The 18,012-nt window shown below is 38.1% G+C and overlaps 1 protein-coding gene across 1 annotated transcript in view; it reads left to right on the top strand.

The window, feature by feature from the left end:
* The window catches only part of FOCAD (focadhesin), a 97,804-nt gene that overhangs the window by 18,910 nt on the left and 60,882 nt on the right, over nt 1–18,012 (top strand). Inside the window, exons 6-11 of the mRNA XM_051642575.1 lie at nt 180–281; nt 2,952–3,156; nt 5,037–5,243; nt 5,691–5,778; nt 6,466–6,668; nt 8,354–8,611. Of these exons, the coding sequence (XP_051498535.1) occupies nt 180–281; nt 2,952–3,156; nt 5,037–5,243; nt 5,691–5,778; nt 6,466–6,668; nt 8,354–8,611 (1,063 nt within the window). The remainder of the gene's footprint in view (nt 1–179; nt 282–2,951; nt 3,157–5,036; nt 5,244–5,690; nt 5,779–6,465; nt 6,669–8,353; nt 8,612–18,012) is intronic.

Below are 18,012 nucleotides of genomic sequence, written 5' to 3' on the forward strand. Positions count from 1 at the left end.
AATCTTGTTTCCTGGATTTCCTATAAAATGTGCTCTTTTACAGAGTAGCACTCTTGGCAAAGCTGGTGAAGGAAGTTGATTAAATTGTCTGTTTCTACAGGTGATTTTTTTTTGAACATAGTTATTTTGCACAATCACTTTCTGCGTTTTAGATTGAAATATTATTTCTTTGTGTTCAGGAACACTCCTCATCCATTCATCACTGTCCTTGAGAACAGACCTGATTGCTGGCCAATTCTGCTGCAGCAGATAGCAGTATTTTTCCATCAATGTCCAGAGAGGTAAATGAATAAATAAAAAATAGCAAGTGTAGATAACTGAATTGTATCACTATAACTTTTTTTCTGACAGGTAGCTGCAATGGGCTGTAAGAATTTTGTCTTTTGAAAAAGATAATTATAAAATGTAATTACACTATTTAAAGGTTAAAACAGAATATTTGTAAAATACTACAATAAGTAACCAAAAAGAAAATTTTTTAGGTTCCTCTTATCCTTTGTAGTGATACAGTTTTTATGGGTGTGGAAAAATTGTTGCAAAATGGATAGCACCTTTGGATTTTTTTTTTCAAAAATAAGCAATTTTGGTTATTTGCTTTGTTAAGATTTTGACTGCTTAGTCAAATAAAATAGTGTGCAGGTATAACTCATCTCTACAAAATGATGGGTTGATAAAGGGAAGTACATATTATATCTCACAGTAAAGGATGAGCTTTTAAAAAGTTATATGTGCTTCTCGATTTAAAAATAAAAAAGTAGAAAAAAATATAAAGTATCTTTTACAATGAACAGATACCCAAGCAAACAACAGTCTCAACATTTCTTCATGCTTACCTTCAAGAAACTTGTCCAATAAAGCCTCATCATAACACTCTGAGTGCTATAGCAAGCCTTAAAGCCAAATGTTTTCACTGATTTTACACCTGTATGTATGCTTACCAGAAAAAAGTATCTCTTTTCTCTGGTTTTCTGGCAAACTCATACAAATCCAACTAATAGTACAGTGAAATTAACTTCTGTGTTCTGTTGCTCTGAGTAAACAAGTTTCTGATCTCTTAAATTTCCAGTGGGCCTAGGCTACATGATGAAGACTTTCAAGTAAAGGTGTATTTTGTTGAATTCAATTGATTTAATACTTTAAAAATACTGTTTGCAGACTTTTTCTTCCACTAAGCTGCTAAATCTGGGACTCTGAAAGAGTCTTGTCAGATGTCTGAATGGTAGAATAAATGGTGGAAATTTTGCTGGTGGCATGTTTTGAATTCAAGCAGGTGTTCTTGCTGAAAAGAAAACTACCTTAAGCTTCCTTTGCTGCTGTTGTGCAAAGATTCTTGTGGAATAAAGTTCTAGACTGAGAATACAGAATCATTTGGGTCGGAAAAGAGTAAGACTGTAAGAGTTCAGCCATTAACAGAATGCTACCAAGCCTGTCACTAAAACTTGTCCTTAAGTGTGATGTTGATGTAGAGCTGTTGCTGAGTTCTTTGTAAAGCACTGCATCAGGGCTGAGTCTTGTTTAAAACTGACTTCTGATTTTGATTCCTTGTATATTCGTTAATGTGTTGATAATTAGCTTTATTTGATTGTTTTGGTAATATCAGGAACAGCTGGTATTCCTAACATGGTCAAGCCAAAAGAATTTCTCTGTGATTAATCTTTTACTGGGAAGTCATCTCTGTTGAAGCAGATCCTGTTCTCATGTAAATGTTAAAAGACCATTGGGCAAAAGCTGGCAAGGAATGGATGGCTCTTTTTCACTGAAATTAGGTTGGATGTGTTTTAAAAAGATATTTCTGCATAGTCCTGTCCAAATGTTACTTCAGGATGGCATACCTGTCTCTCATGACATTCAGCAAGGACAGTTACTTTGTTTAGTTGATGAGGGGGAGACAAAAACAAAACAAAACTAAAATTAAGAGTATCATAGTCTGCAATTACATATTGAGTAGTATTCATTCTTCAATATTGAATCTTTTCACAATTGCACTTCATTGTATGTAAGTAGTAGCACTTTGTTCTAATAAGTCAAAGATTTTCTTTGAGATGGAGTGTCACAGTTTGACTCAGGAATGACAAACTAATGACAGCAATGCGTCAATCTGCTCCCCCTCCCGCCCAGAGAGGGAAAGGAGAGAGAGAATTGAGAGAGAGAAAGAGAGACTTTCTGGATTAAAAGCTAAACTAGACAGCTTTAATTAATTACTAATGGTAAAAGAAAATATGTGCAAATATATACAAGAACATGCAAAACTCTTGTCACCTCCCCCCACCCCCAACAACTCCCACAGCACTCTCCTTGGTGGTGAGCAGTTCCGAAATGTCTCAAACCACTTCCAGAGATGACAACAAGGCAGACAGGAGCTAAGGGCAGAGAAACAGAGGCCAGGAACACGTGGGCCTAGGGATCAAAGGAGATGGATAGACAGAGTTCTCCCAGATGCCAGCCATGGATGGCTGAGAAAGAAAAAGGAGCTTGACTTCCAAGATCTCTGAGTTTATACCAAGAGTGATTTATATATGGGATGGAATAATCTCTTTGGCCAGTTTTGCCATCTGTCTCATCCACTCCTCCCTACAGGAGGGCTGTAGATATGACTCTTCTGCTCTTTTAGTGTCTGAAGCAGCAGATCCAAGAAGTGGAGCAAGGTGTCGGTCTCTCAGCAGTAACTATAAACATTCAGGCTTTATCAGTGCACTAGCTGGAAAATTTGCTGTTAGTTTCAGCAAGTGTGCTGCTTAAAAAAGAGTTTACTAAAGGAAAAAAAAATAATTTTTTTTTTAATTGCTCATTGTGCTGTAAACCAGGACATTTAGTAATGTCTTTCGTATCACCTTTCTGTTAATTTCATCTTGTAAGTTACTGCAGGCAATATACTTTACTTGGGTTTTACTTGCCATTTGTTACTATTTAAGTTGAAATCAGTCTTGCCAAACTTATTTCTTGAACTGCAGGGCGCAGCATTCGTGTGTTGGCATAATGACTGCATTTCTAAGATACCTGTATTGTGAACCATCTCAGTTACGGGAATATGCTCAGTTGCGAATGGGTTTACTTAAGATCCTACTTCAGCCTCATTGTCCAAAGCACAAAGATGCACCCTGTGTGATGGAATGCCAGACTCTTCAACTTCTGTATGATTTGATTCCACACCTTCAGGTACAGCTGTTGCTTCACCCCACCTTTGACAAATAAATGCTATCAAAGCAATCATAGTATTATTGTTTTTACTGCCTTTGAAATTTGCAAGTAGATCATACTCTTCCATTTCCTGTAGACCTGTTTTGTTGATAGTACAAAAATCTAACAAACTGGCTCTTTCTGGGAGAAGGTAAAACTTTTAAGTTGTTGAGAGTTGGTATGTCTGGTAAGGTATAAATTGAAACATGTTTACCAGGACAGTTGCACAGTAACACTTGCTAGGGGCTAGGGATTTAATGTTTTTGTCCCTTTTGTTTAGGTGTCTAGGCTGTTAATAGTTTAGCTTCACCTCATGCTTTACTGTGACATTGGTTAAACTTTTTTGTAACTATGTATCTTTATTTCCTCTTTAAGATTAGAGTAACAACTTGGTTTCCAAAATGTTCAGTCAAACATGAGGTGCTATCATATTATTGCCATAGAGAGGGCTTGGTTAATAATAATAATGTACAGCTAAATAGGCTTGATATGAGGGTGTTTGGTAGCATCTTCCTCCTGAGGAGTTTTACTAGTAAAGTCTTAGTTTCTACTAGTAGCTACTTTTTTAGGCTTTTGGACTAATAGTTTGTATTATACACATTTATCTTGGTTCAGGTCTATGCTTCATGATGACAGGTGCATGCTGACTTTTTCTAGTCATGGGAACACTTCTGTTTTTGCCTTGATTCTACCTGGACTTCAGTATAGCATTGTGTCCTGAATGTGTGACCGAGCTTCTGACTTGGTCACATTTAGCAATAAAAATAGCACTGAAGAAGACTTACAAAACTAGTTACAAACTTTTCTTTCCTCCATGCTTGTTGCCACTTTATATTTTTTTACTAGAAATCACTTGCATTTTTTAGAACTTGGGCTAATATTTGAAAGGTTTTATTATGCCTGAGATACAAATTTCACAATTGAAAGGGAAAATACTTACTTCAAGAAGCCTGTGTGATGGAATGCTTTATAACCTGTAATTCCTTCTTTTTTTCTCTGAATCTCAGGTTCTTCTTATCCTTCCTTTAAGCTTAGTCTGATTTTAGTCCGTATTGTATGCAATGCTTAAATGCTTCCTAGTCATTTAGCCTGACAGTATCAACTGTCAAAAGTACAGCTTGTCACCCAACAGACTTTTCTGCTGTAAAATTCTGCGCATGTGAGGCTTCTGTTTAGAGCGTGTTATTCACAGAATTTGTTCCAAGGGATTAAAAACTGGAATATTATCCTTACTGTTGGCTCCAGAGTGTGGATTGGAACATTTGTCTGTCTGGGGCAGCCTGCTTCTTGAAACCTCTTTATGTGACTTCCAAGTACAGAGATACTTTTGGGTATTGCACTTCAGCTTTTAATTTTAGTAACAGCTATATTACATGGTGCTCTAGAAGCAGATAAGATCACTATCTTTCTCTTTTGAGATGTTTTAAAGTCTTGATTGCATTACAGAGAAGTTATCCTAGAGCATAATGTTTCTGTTACAAACATATTTACATGTTATATCAAATACCCCACACAATTTGCTCTATGTTGTTGAGACACCCCTGAGAGCTGAATTAATTTGCTATTGCTTTTGAGGAAAAAGGGATTTTTCTCATCAGCTACCAAGAAATCTTTTTTATTCTTTCACACATTTCTAGTTTTATTTCAAAGCATTAGACTACAATTGTTTTTTCAGGGAAGCTGGGTAAGAAATTCCTGGGTTGTTTATAAGTGTGTTGCTTCAAGGTCTTAATAATATTTGCAATGGAAACATTGCAGAGTGAATAGAGCTAATTCTAAACTTGGGGATTTTTTCATAGATAGGGAAGGGGAACTAAACCAGAATGTATTTTAGTTTTAATTTTTAACTACCTCTACAGCTCAAAGATTTACTGCAAGTTACAGAAGCCTCGTGTTTTCTGCAAGAGCTATTCCTCAGCTTTCTGCGCTATCCCGTGTTTTGGAAAAATCAGTTATCCCAGTTTTGTCTGCAGCTGTTATGCTTCTGTGAAGTGTGTTTAAATGTAACGGGAGAATACTCGTCTTTGATCTCTTTAATAGAGGACAACTTTGATCTTTTAAAAGAGGTAGGACTTCAGAGAAAAAAAAGAAATTGTTTTACTAAAAGTGAAGAATGTCATATTTAGGACAGTTTTTAGAGACACTGATATATGGCATTCATATGCAAGTGACCAGTGTTCTTTCAAAAACTGCTGATTATTTTTTCCTTGGTTGAAGACCTTCAGAAGGCAAAACCATAACTGGTTCTTTATATAGTCATTAACCTTTTAGTATGGGAGTTGGTTTAAATTGAGCTAAAAGGGGCTTAACAAAGTAACAAAATGTTGTAGTTAATAAGTTAAACTAGTATTTTTAGACCATTCACAGTCCTTATTGTATATGCTGTGTCACTGTGTATGTGCTCACTACAATTCATGAAGAAACTATGTAGAATTTTGGTTGTTGCCCATTTGTACTTTTTAATGCCACTGAAAAATAACAAAGACTGAAACCCCCTTCTCTTTTCCTTGTAGGTATTTCCTGTGGAACAGTGTATAATTGGGCTAGCAGTTCTACTGCTTCAAACACCAGAAAGTCAGCAAAAGTCTGTATTGAGTCTAGGTAAAGCTCTTCTTTTGAAAGAGGAAGCCACACTTTTGAGATTGTGTCCTTGTTTCTTCATGTTTATGAAAATCAGCGCTGTGTTCCCCTGAAGTTGTGTTGGGTGGTGAAGTGTATTGGGCTTTTTTTATGAACGTTTTTTTCCATTAATTTAAAAGTAACACTTGCTCTAACAGCAATAAACTTGCCTGCTATGCTGACTTTTTCCATGAATGTTACTGTATTTTGAGCTTGCTATCTGTGAGCTTATCTGCTTCATTTTTGAGTCAACAACAGGATATTCTCCATTGAGAATATGCATCCTGAATGGTTTCATTTGATAGATCTTAAGAGAGTTGGCCTGACAGTCATTGCAATGTTCAACTGAGCTTTTGACTTACCAGTTTTGATTAGTGGAGTTATTCCAGTAAAAGCAAAGTCTACGCAACATTTCATTCTTGTACTTCTTGCTGCCATCAGGTACTTAGATGTAAATAACAGTAATGTATGGGTCTCTAAATAGAATTGGAGCTTTACCAAAAAAATCTTCTGTACTTTAACTCAAGTATGCATATACTATAATTCTGGGGACTGTTGCTTGACAAGAATGTTTCCTGCAAGTGTTTGTGTCATGCCTAAAATTATAAGTCATGTTAATTCTTTCTTCCCTACTTGATCTTTGGATGTTGTCTACCTTGTCTTAAATAGCCTACAAGCTCCTTTCCTGTTCAGAAACACAGAACATCTCAACCACAGCCCTTATTTTGATGATGCCTGTGCTACAGATCTTATCTTCTACAACAGTTGGGGATTGCCTATCAGAGGATGATTGTGGGACTACTAGGCATCAGCTGGCTGTAAATCTCTTGGGAATATTGCAAGAGGAGGGTGTGAAGGATAAAAAGGAATTGGTAAAGATAAAAGGTTTTTTCCTTCTTTTGTGACAGGTATGGGATGCTTGAATGTTATGCAGGATTAAGGTAAAAACTGGTGATAGCTTGTTTTTGTGCAGCTGAAATAAAAGGAGAGGGAGTGAATACAGTTGTGTGGCAAAACATTTGAGTAAGCAATGTGAAATAGGAAGTATCAATGTAGTATTTCAGGCTCTACCAATTTTAGCAGCTTTTTCCAGGCATTTAAAAAAAATACAAGAGAAAACTGTAGTTGTGTGAGTTTGACTTCAAGTCCTACGATCTTGTAGGCTGAGCAGCTTTTAGCAGCTTTTAGCAGCTTTTTCCAGGCATTTAAAAAAAATACAAGAGAAAACTGTAGTTGTGTGAGTTTGACTTCAAGTCCTACGATCTTGTAGGCTGAGGCAACTAAACAGTGCAACTTACAGATCCTGAAGCTTTTCTTAGCCCACTGTCTGTCCTTGGATAAAGTTTGAATTCCTTTATCAATAAATAGCAGTTTCACAACTGTATCCAGAAGATATTTTTGATTCCCAAGGGATCATGCCAACCAGAGGGATGGTGTTGCTGTAATGCATAAGTAATGGAATAAGCTAATTTAAATGTTATTTTTAAAAGGTCATCTAAAGTACAGGGTCTTTCTACCTTCCATTAGCCAAAATAAATTTACATTGCTTTGAACATTATTATTAAAATTAAATTCAGCAGTTTTATGGAGAAGAGCTTTTGCCTCTCAAAATCTTTTTCCCTGCTAATTTAAAAGTGAGTGGGCTTTGGAGTCTGAATTCCATTTTAAATGTTCCTTTGGAGACCTCTTTTCAAATACTTTCTTCACCAGAGTTTTATAAAAATGTTCTTAATCCAGTTACTACCTGCCAACTACTGTTGAGAATGGAAGAACATTTCTGAAAATATTGCATTTTCTAAGGAAACAAGGAATTAGTAGGAAGAAGATGGTTTCTCTTGGATTAAGCTTTTTTTGTTGTAATGAAAAACTTTGAACTTCCATCTTAAGATGCAGAAGCTTTAAAATACATATACTTTTGCATATATACAAACCTGAATTAGAAGGATTCCTCATTTGTATTTTGTTAATTTTCTGCTTCTAAATGTTATCTTCCATGACTGCATCTATAGAACATTTTGTTCTGAGAAGTGAAACAGTTAATCCAACTTGAAATTTTTCATTTAACTTAAACCATGTTGTTTTATGAAGTACTATCAAAAGTTAAGAGAATTTCCTTAAAATAATGTGGATGATACTTACACTTTTGTCATTTATCTGTCCTTGTCAGGAATGGAAGCTCTTAGTGTACTCCAGTTTTATTGTGTCCATTTTAGTGAGAAAGTAGCACTGCAGTTACTAGCAGGAACAGGAATGATGGATGCCAAATAAAGAGGGAACTCTTGAAGAGGGATTTACCAACCTATTCACAGTGCACATTCTTAGAGCAAGAATTCACGTAAAGGAGTGTAAATGTATCATATTTATTCTAGTCTAATATTTAGATAGAATCTAAATAAATGTAACTTATTCTTTACATTTATTGCATTGGCACACTAAAAAATACAGTTGTTTTGGGTGACAGAGCTGGATTAGTTATGGTTGGGGTGTTGGGTTTTTTCTTCTTTCATGGTACCGTATTTGTTTGATTGAGAATTTTCTTTGTTTCACTTGTTCTCAGGTGTCCTACAAACTCCTTTTCCCCATAACCAGCTCTTACAGCTCATTGTATACAACCTGGAAGATCGTAGAGCTCATGAAGGAGAAGTCTGCAGTTACTAACTGGTTATCTTCAGTGAAATCACTGCTGTCTGTAACCACTGAAGTCCCTGTGCATGTTTTTCTTCTGCTGGCTTATCTAGTGATCCAAGAAAATGGAGACAGTCTTCGTGATGTACTCCAGACTACTACGGAAGTAGCAAAGGCTGATTGTTCTCAGGTAAGAAGTTACTGATAGTGGAGTTTGTTACAGGAATTCTTCTGGATTTTGCTGTCTGAGAAAGGGCTGCCACTGCTTCATTACTCCAGCTCCGAGTGGCAAGACCATACCTGTATTCCCAGTAGGCACATGCATGTGTAGCACACGTGTACACCCCATGCATGTGCTTATACACAGACACACAGAGCACTCACAAGAACACAAAACAGCACCAGAGGCCTCATCCTGTTCTGCTTTCTGGCTGAGCAGGATGGATATTTACTAGTGGGAGTATATGTACAATATATGGGTTTGTATGACAAATATAGTATAGATCCTGCCAGCAATGGGGCATAGACTGTCAGTGTGCACAGTAGGTGCACCTGGATCCCAGCCTCTCTCTCCCGACTCTCACCAGTTGCTGGCATCTGAACAGATGAGCCTCTGAAGTCGCAGCTCCACTGCAGATGCTGGTGCAGACTGTTTCTCCATCCTTCAGAGGGACACATCAGGCAATCCTACACACATCCCAACTGTCTGGGATCCCCTTGCCCCCCTGTAGGCAGCGCTGTTGTTGTCTTGCCCATAGACACACACATATGCAGCACATGCATATACCTAGTGCTGTCTGAAACTCACCTGTTATGTGTCGTTTACAGCAAAATATGTATTAGGTCTCTATTTTGGAGTATTTTTAAGTTGTTTAAACTTAGGAAAAAGGGCTGACTGATTTGTTGATATTATCTAATAAGTACGACAATAAAACATGAGGAAGTTGAAAATAGGCTCCCAAGCATTTTTGACTTTTGGTGACTTCATAAAGTATTCTCCATGTTCTTTTGTGGTTCCTGGAAGACTGCTGAGTCCTTTATAATATCTGTATTCTTGCTTCTTAAAAGTAAGTGCATAGTCTTTGTCTGCTTCAGTACTGAATTCAAGCTGGAATTATGCTCATCTGTATGCTCTGTATGTGTATCTACATAACTTGGAAAGAGAAGTGGAGATACCTAGAAGCATTAATAGGTATTGCAGGAGGCGGTATCTTTGTAAAATAGAAGAAATAGGGAAGGGAGAAGTGTTTTTTCAAATTTCAGATGTGCCATAAAGACAAGCTTTATTTGCTTCAGGTTTTTCTTAATGGCTCTGTGTCTCAAAGAGTAGTCATACACTGCAGCACAAGAGTTGGAAAAAGAGACAGCTTCCAGAATATGTACTTGGTGACTTATGGTACTGAGCACTGTAGTTCCAATTGAGGGAAGCAGTCCAGTATGTGACTGCTGTTGAACACATTCTGAATTGCTGTGCTAAACCAGGCCCATGATACAGTGCTTTTGGAGATAACTGTATTTCTTAAGCCAGGTAAGTTTTTAAACCAGGTCACAGCTTCATCTGATGTGGGTTGCCTGCTGTTAACCTTTTATGTCTCTTATATCTCTTTCAGGCTGGCCTTTTGTTTTGCCGTTCTCTTATTTTGGGTGTGTTTCATAATACACTTGCATACATATTTGGGAGCATGTGATTTTTTTTTTTTTCTCAGTTTGAACCTTTTGCATTTTAACTATTGTTATTCTAGCATTGTATTCAGTCGTACTTTTCATTGCTATTAGGTTTTGTGGGGATCAGTTACTATGTATTTCTGGAGTTATATGATGCTAGTTTCAGGGGTTTTGTTTTCTGTCTCTATACACTTGATATTTGTTAACTTCTGTGTTAAAGATAAGGCTCCGGGTTTTTGGGTGGCATGTGAAAAAAGTAATTCTAACTCCAGACATGCAATAACAAATTGAAAACATTCAATTTTCAATCTGGAGAAAGTTGCAGAGTTTTGCTCTGTAAGTACTGATCTGGACTGTGAGTGTTAACATGGGCATGGAAGAATGTATAGAATAGAGGGACTAATAAAACAGGAGAGATTTTGTTGTCTTAAAAGTTTTTTTTTTTATTGTTACATCTGTAGTATATAATTGTTTTGGTTTGTTGTTTTTTTTTTGTCTGGAAGAATCGTAGAATGCTTTGTTCTGAAAGGGATCTTTAGAAGTCATCTAGTCCAACGCCTCTGCAATGAGCAGGGACATCTTAAACTAGATCAGGTTGCTCAAAGCTCTGTCCAGCCTGACCTTGAATGTTTCCAGTGGTGGGGCTTGTACCACCTCTTGGGCATGATGTTCCAGTGTTTTCATCACTCTCCTTGTAAAAAATGTCTTGATTATATCTGATCTGAATCTGTCTGTCTGAAGAGCTGGGCACAATATACCAAAGTGGAGTAGATATGGATGCAGGATATAGGAAAGAGTATAGCAGTGAAGAGAAAATGGCAAACTAAACTGTAGAGTGCAGCCAACATGAACTGTCTGCAGTGTATCTGTAGTACACTTCTGATCTCATGTAGCCATCAGTTTAACTGAAAAAAAATACTGGGCAATTTACAGTTATATTACATACTTGCCTGTCATATGTTAATTAAATAGGGAACTGTTGTTTGCTTATTTAATTTTATTTGGAAGTTCATGTTTTGTCCTGTGCTTCCTGCTGTCATTTTACTAATGTTAGTTAGTATTGTTTTTAATTTTACTGAGTACAGAGGTGATTGCATACTCAAGATGAGAATGTCTATACAAAGCCTGAACTGCAGTGTTGATAATTGCTTTAGGAAGAACCTGCAAGGCTACACAGCTTACTTACAGTTCAAACTAAGAACAGGATCTAATTCCTCCATAGTTCTTTTTGAAGTATTTATTCTATGTCCTTGGTATACTCCTTGTTGAATTGCATGTAGAACAACTGTTTGGGATTTTGAAAGTCTTGCATCAGTAGAAATACTGAGCTGGTAGAACTTACTCCTCAGAGTTAGGCATCTGGTGGACATATGCATAATTAAGTGCTTTTTGTTCTTTTCAGGATATCTTTTTCCCATTCTTACTTTGTCCACTTAGTAGTTCTTTCTTGTTTTCTAAGAATGGCTGCCGTTTTCTTGCACATGGATGAATTCCTTCTCATAAAACTATAGAATAAAATTTCTCCCATTCTGTTGCAGTCTTGTATCTCTCCTAGGGGATGCTAAAAACCACAAAATGGGAAAGTTAAAAAACAAAAAAAGCCAGCATAGCAAAACATGCAGACAACACATAACCTCACACTACTCTTTTCAGAGCAAAAGATACTTTCTCAGATAACTGTGGCAGGAGCACACTTGAAATTGCTTTTCCTGCTTCATACAGTGTTTGGCTTCCCTTTATTTGTCACCTGCTTGTTGTCACTCTGTTTAATTTAAGATACCAATGCTGTGTGTTGTTAAAACCTTATAGTGAAAAATACCGGATCACAAAGGCTCTGGTGGTCTGTGTCAGGATGAAATAAATAAATATTACACTAGTAGTTTGTAGGTTACTTTTCCTCACATGGTGAAACTCCAAAAAAAACTGTGCTAGGAAAGCCATTTACCAAATGGTGGTATTGCTGCTGATCAGCAGGTATAATGCCATGCTTTAATATTTTTGAAATTAGCATGATCCGTTCAGGAAGTTGTTACTTAACTGTTTTGAAAAAAGAGGAAGCCTTGGGCATTTGTAAGCCTTTCTTAACAAGTGGCTTTATGCTTTTTAAGTTAGCATATAAAAAAACCACACCCCCCCCCCCCCGTATTTTCTTTGTTGAAAGCTAAAGGAAACAATACATTTGAATTTTGTTTCTAAAAGTAAAGGTTAGTCTTCTGAACTCAGGATATAGATTTATATTGGTCATCTAATTGACAGCTAGAAAAAAGTTTTCTACATTACTGACAATGCTAAGGTTTCTGTTAAGAAATGTTTCATTCATGAGTATCATCCTTAGAGGTCTGGGGGTTTGGGCTATATGGACTATAAAGGATTTGAGGTAAGCATTGTATGAAGTCCATCGGGAGTTAAGACTTTTTTTGACCAATTCTAAAATGGATGTGGCCTTACCATATGCTATTTTAGCCCATACTAAAAAATTTACTTATTGTGGTGGGTACAAAGCTTTAGATGCATGAAATATTGACCATATTATATAAGTACAAATTGGAAACCTGGTAGCATAAAAGTAAGCCATTTCCGTGTCTTATCTCCAGGAAACAAAAAGGAATCCTGCAATAAGCAGGCATGTTAGGAATAGGATGATAACGCTTCTTGTTTCTTACTTGCTATTTGAGAGGAAAGGTGTGGATCTAATCAGGTTGAGAGGAAAGGTGTAGAGCTAATCAGTGGGAAAGGGAAGAATGTAGATCTCAGAGGTAACGAAAATTGTAATCCAACCACAATGATAGGATCGTAAGCCAGAAGTCAGACTTCCAGTTGTATTTTCTCTTGTATCTGCAATAGACAGGTTTTTGAGGGAAAGCACAAAGCTTAAGGTAGCTTACAGATGCTTTGTTGACCTAGATTTTTGGGGGAAGGTAATTATTAAAACTTCACTTAAGGTGGGAAGCGCCTAATTGTGTTCAAAGGACAAGAATAAGCAAGATGAATTGCATGTGTGTAAAAGCCAAGCTGAGCTGATGTAGAACCACCGGAGTATCTCTTCTTTAGCTTAGTTTCTTCATGAAAATCTCTTTCTGTATGTCAGCATTCACAGCTAGTATGAGTAGTATACCCCAACTGTGAGCAGATTGACAGATCCACTAAATACCCTGTAACCATGCATAGAGGCCCCTGGCTTTGTAAGTGAATTGATTATACTCTGGGAAGAGGGTAGGTAAGTTAAGGCTACATGTTGTGACAGCTGCAGTACACATATAACTGCCCTGTACAGGGAAACTTTTCATCTATTTTGATGCAAACTGCTTCAAGAAAGGCAGTTTTCTTCTTGTGACTAGCTAGCTGTTCAAAAAACACCAAGATAATTCCAGACTTTTTATGGTGAATTTTCTGGTTTTGTCTGTAGACTGTCTCAAATTTGGTTTACTGGAATAGGTCTTTGAGTTGTATGATGAATCAGAGGCATATTCTAGAAAGAGGAAAGGCATAATGCTTTGTTATCTATTTGATATAGTTGTTAAAAATAGTAATGTTTGATAGTAATGAATAAAATCTCTGAACTCATTGGAAAAAAAATATTACAAAAGTTCTACAGCACCTGAGCAGAATGGCCTGAACTCTGAAATTCCACAAGGGCAAGTGTAAAGTACTGCATCTGGGGAGGAACAGTTCCATGTATCAGTAGAGGTTGGGAGCTGACCTGCTGGAGAGCAGCTCTGGGGAAAAGGACCTCAGGGTCCTGGTGGACAACAGGCTGACCATGAGCCAACAATGTGCCCTTGCAGCCAAGAAGGCCAGTGGCATCCCGAGGTGTATCACAAAGAGTGTGGCCAGCAGGTCAAGGGACGTTATCCTCCCCCTCTGTTCTGCCCTGGTGAGGCTGTGTCTGGAGTACTGCATTCATTTCTGGGCTCCCCAGTTCTTAAAGGATAAAGCACTACTGTAAAGAGTCCAGCACAGGGCCACAAAGATTATAAGCACAGTGGAGCATCTGGCCTGTGAGGAAAGGCTGAGAGAGCTGGGTCTGTTCAGCCTGAAGAAGATGAGACTGAGCAGGGTCTCATAAACTCTCATAAATATCTAAAGGGTGTGTGTCAGAAAGATGGGTCCACTCTCTTTCCTACAGTGTTCAATGATAGAACATGGGCCAGTAGGCAGAAGCTGGAGCATAGGAGGTTCAGCTTAAACATAAAGAGAAGCTTCTTTACTGTGAGGCTGACAGAGCACTGGAACAGCCTGTCCAACAGAGGTTGTGGAGTCTCCTTCCTTGGAGGCATTCAAATCCTTTCTGGACCCATTCTTCTGTGATCTGCTCTAGGTGATCCTGCTCAGGCAGGGTGGTTGAATGAGATGATCTTCAGAGGTCCCTTCCAACCCTGACAACTTCACTAATAGGGATTGTGAATGATGAGCTTTTAGTCTTCTAAATTACGATGGGCACAAAATATGCAAAGTATTCAGATGTCTTTTTAGTAGTATTGCCTAGAGCATTCAATATAATTAGTAATACAGTAGGCATATTACTTCTGGGTCCTATTTGGAAATTGAATGTGAGAGGAATACTCTGCTTAATTAAGGTAATATTTTCCCTCTCAGTTCTTAATTAAGTGCAGCCAAGGGCATCTGAATATTCTGCACTTAGCAGTATCTAATGCATTGCTGTCTTTTAAATTACATGTTTTATTCCAGTGCTTTAAATAATTCTTTAAAACTGGGACTTACTGTCTGGCTCAGGTGAACTGCGATCACCTGGCATCTGTCTTGACCCTGACAAGTTATTTTAGTTCTGAGTCTGCTTAGTGAGTCCACAGAGATTATTACAGGGTGGCACAGTGCTGCACTGAAGGATTTTCACTGTTTCTAGTAGTCTCATTGCTCTCTCTAAGGCAGGAAGAATACCTAGAACTTTCTCTTGCAGTTCAAGTAGTTAGTACAGGGAGAGAAAGCATTGAAACTCATGAATGGGGGAAATAAGCAATTACTTTAATATAGCCAATGGGCAGTGTGATGTCAACAACAGTAACATACTGATGGAAAAGCTGCACTTTGGGAATTGCTTTAATTGGTTCTGCTTTATTCAGTTCCACATAAATAAATGGTGCTTTGTAAAAGATGGGGAAAGTAAGTTGTAAAACAGTTATTGGAATCCCCTTTAACTTCAGAAAGTGAGAAGCTCATCACAACAAACTTGTTAAACATTTTAAGTCTTCAGTTTCATAGGGTACTTCCTGACAGATGCAGTGGAAGGTGGTGTGCAGCACAGTAATTAGAAGGCTTCTCTGAAGGAAAGTAGAAGTCAGAGGTTGGGTATGGAAAGAAGAGAACAAAAAATAGCTGTTAATCCCAAGTTTATTTTTAAGCAGTCACCTATGTTAATTTGAATCTGTTTCTTTGATGTTAGTGGCATTTGAACACCAAATTTACACCCAGGTGTTTGTAATGGAAATGAAGTCTAACCGAGTAAATAACAGGTACATTCCAGATATCACGTCATTGATTCATTCTAAGTAAGCTTGGAGTAGCAGACCCCAGGGCTTAGCCTTACAAGAGGTAAATAAAATTTCGACAGAGCAAACCTTACAGCCTAGCTGTGGACTACCTGTATGATAGCAGAGTATACAGAAGTGCTGAGGTGCCATGGTGAAGGCCATAGCATAAAAAGAATTGTGTGGTGCCCTTTTGTGTTTTTCATTTTTAAGCAATCAAGATAATTACTAATTCTACTGCTAGTGAAATTCCATTACTTTGTGGTTTACATCATTAGTGGTTGTAGCTGTGGATATTGAGCTGAAAAGCCACAGGTGATTGCCATGCACGGTCTGAATTCAAGAACTGTATTTCAAAACAAGACAGGGTCAGAAAGAGACAATATGCATTGGGAATGCCACCCTCATTTCTTTCATGTTTATTAAAACTCATCAAGAGGGTGTTTGCAAACAAGATCTCCTATTTCCACACTAAATGTTGCTTTTATAAGGAGTCTGATGTCTCTACAGTAAATTAATTGAACATTTAAAAATCATGCTAGGTTTAAAAATAATTACCATAATTGATTTTGCAAACATTGTTCTGATTATGCTTTATTTTAGCTTTTTCTTATGCTTTTTGTGAAGAGAGTCTACAGAGGACTTATGTGTAAGCACCTCCTTCTTCCCTACGGACTAAAAGCCTTCTTATGGTTCAAGATCAGGGATTATAGTAGATCTGGTTTTAGATGAGGCATTTTGGAGTAATGGTCTGAAATACTATGGAAGAACATCCAGAAATCTTTTTTAAAAGGCTGATTAATTCAGAGTAATTCGTGAGCTCTTAGGCTGTCTTAAATCACTTCAGAGGCTGCACTGACGCATGCTGTTCATGAAAGACTTAAAGTAGTTCTTCTAATCATATAAATTTTTTTACTGTGCAAAAAGTGTTCTTGCACTCAGCGTGAAACCAGCTGTGCTGCAAGGGAAAGAAATGAAGTCATCTGACTTGAGAGGTCACTGATGAATAGTTGCACAAGATCTATTACCATTATTAGAGGATTATGAGCCTCTAGAGGACATCCGTTCTTTAATGGTCTTTCAACAGCTTGAATGAAATATTTTAGTGCTAAATTACACCCTTCTGGGAAATCCCTTTGAAGAGGCATTGTTTTGTGTTCTTTGGGGGCTGGGAGTGCATTTTTTTAAAAAAGGTAAAATATGTTTTTATTTGAGTAGAAAACATGTTTAAGGATATGTTGAACTGGATTTGGCTCACTTAGGTGATGCCTGATAGTATTAGTCTGATTATGTGAACTTCGGAAAATAGCCATAGGGAAACAATAAAACTATAGTCAGATCTGGTGGACACAGTCTTCATCTAGTTCCAACCCCACTGCATGGGCAGGGACAACTCCCACTAACCAGGTTGCTCAGAGCCCCATCCAACCTGGGCTTGAACACTTCCAGAGAGAGGACATCCACAGCTTCCCTGGGCAACGTGTTCCAGTGTCTCAGCACCCTCAGTCTGAAGAATTTCTTCCTAATGTCTCACCTAAATCTCTCCTCTTCCAGTTAAAATGGTTACCCATTGTCCTCTCACTACATGCCCTTGCAAAAAGTCCCTCCCCAGCTTTTCTGTAGGCCCTCTTCAGGAACTAGAAGGCCACTATAAGGTCTCCCTGGAGCCTTCTCTTTTCCAGACTGAATAATCCCAACTGTCTTCGCATGTCTTTGTAGGAGAGGTGCTCCAGTCCTCTGATTGTCTTTGTGGCCCTCCTCTAGACTTGCTCCAGGAGCTCCATATGTTCCTGTATTGGGGCCTCCAGAACTGGACGCAGTACTCTTCCAGGTGGAGACTCATGAGAGCAGAGTAGAGGAGGAGAATCACCTCCTTTCTGCTGCTGACCACACTTTCAATGCAGCCCATGATACAGTTGGCTTTCTGAACTGCAAGCACACATTGCTGGCTCATGTTGAGCTTCTCATCATCCAGTACCTACAAGTCCTTTTCCTGAGGACTATTCTCAATCCATTCTCTGCCCAACCTGTAATTGTGCTTGGGATTGCCCCAGCCAAGGTGCAGGACCTTGCACTTGACCTTGTTGGACTTCATGAAGTTGACATTGGCCCACTTCCCAAGGTCCCTCTGTATGGCCTCCCTTCTCCACTGTGTTGACCACACCACAGAGCTTGGTGTCATCTGCAAGCTTGCTGAGAGTTCACTCAATGTCACTGTCCATATCTCTGACAAAGATGTTAAATGTCACCAATCCCAATACTGACCCCTGAGGAATGCTGCTTGTTGCTGGTCTCCGTTTGGACATGAAGCTGTTGACCACTGCCTTTAGTGCAACCATCCAGACAGTTTCTTATCCACTGAGCGGTCCATCCATTGAATTAATATATTTCCAAATTAGAGACCAGGATGGTATGCAGGACAGTGTCGTATGCTTTGCAC

The sequence above is a fragment of the Apus apus genome, chromosome Z (genome assembly GCF_020740795.1).
Source record: "Apus apus isolate bApuApu2 chromosome Z, bApuApu2.pri.cur, whole genome shotgun sequence".
NCBI classification, from domain to species: Eukaryota; Metazoa; Chordata; class Aves; order Apodiformes; family Apodidae; genus Apus; species Apus apus.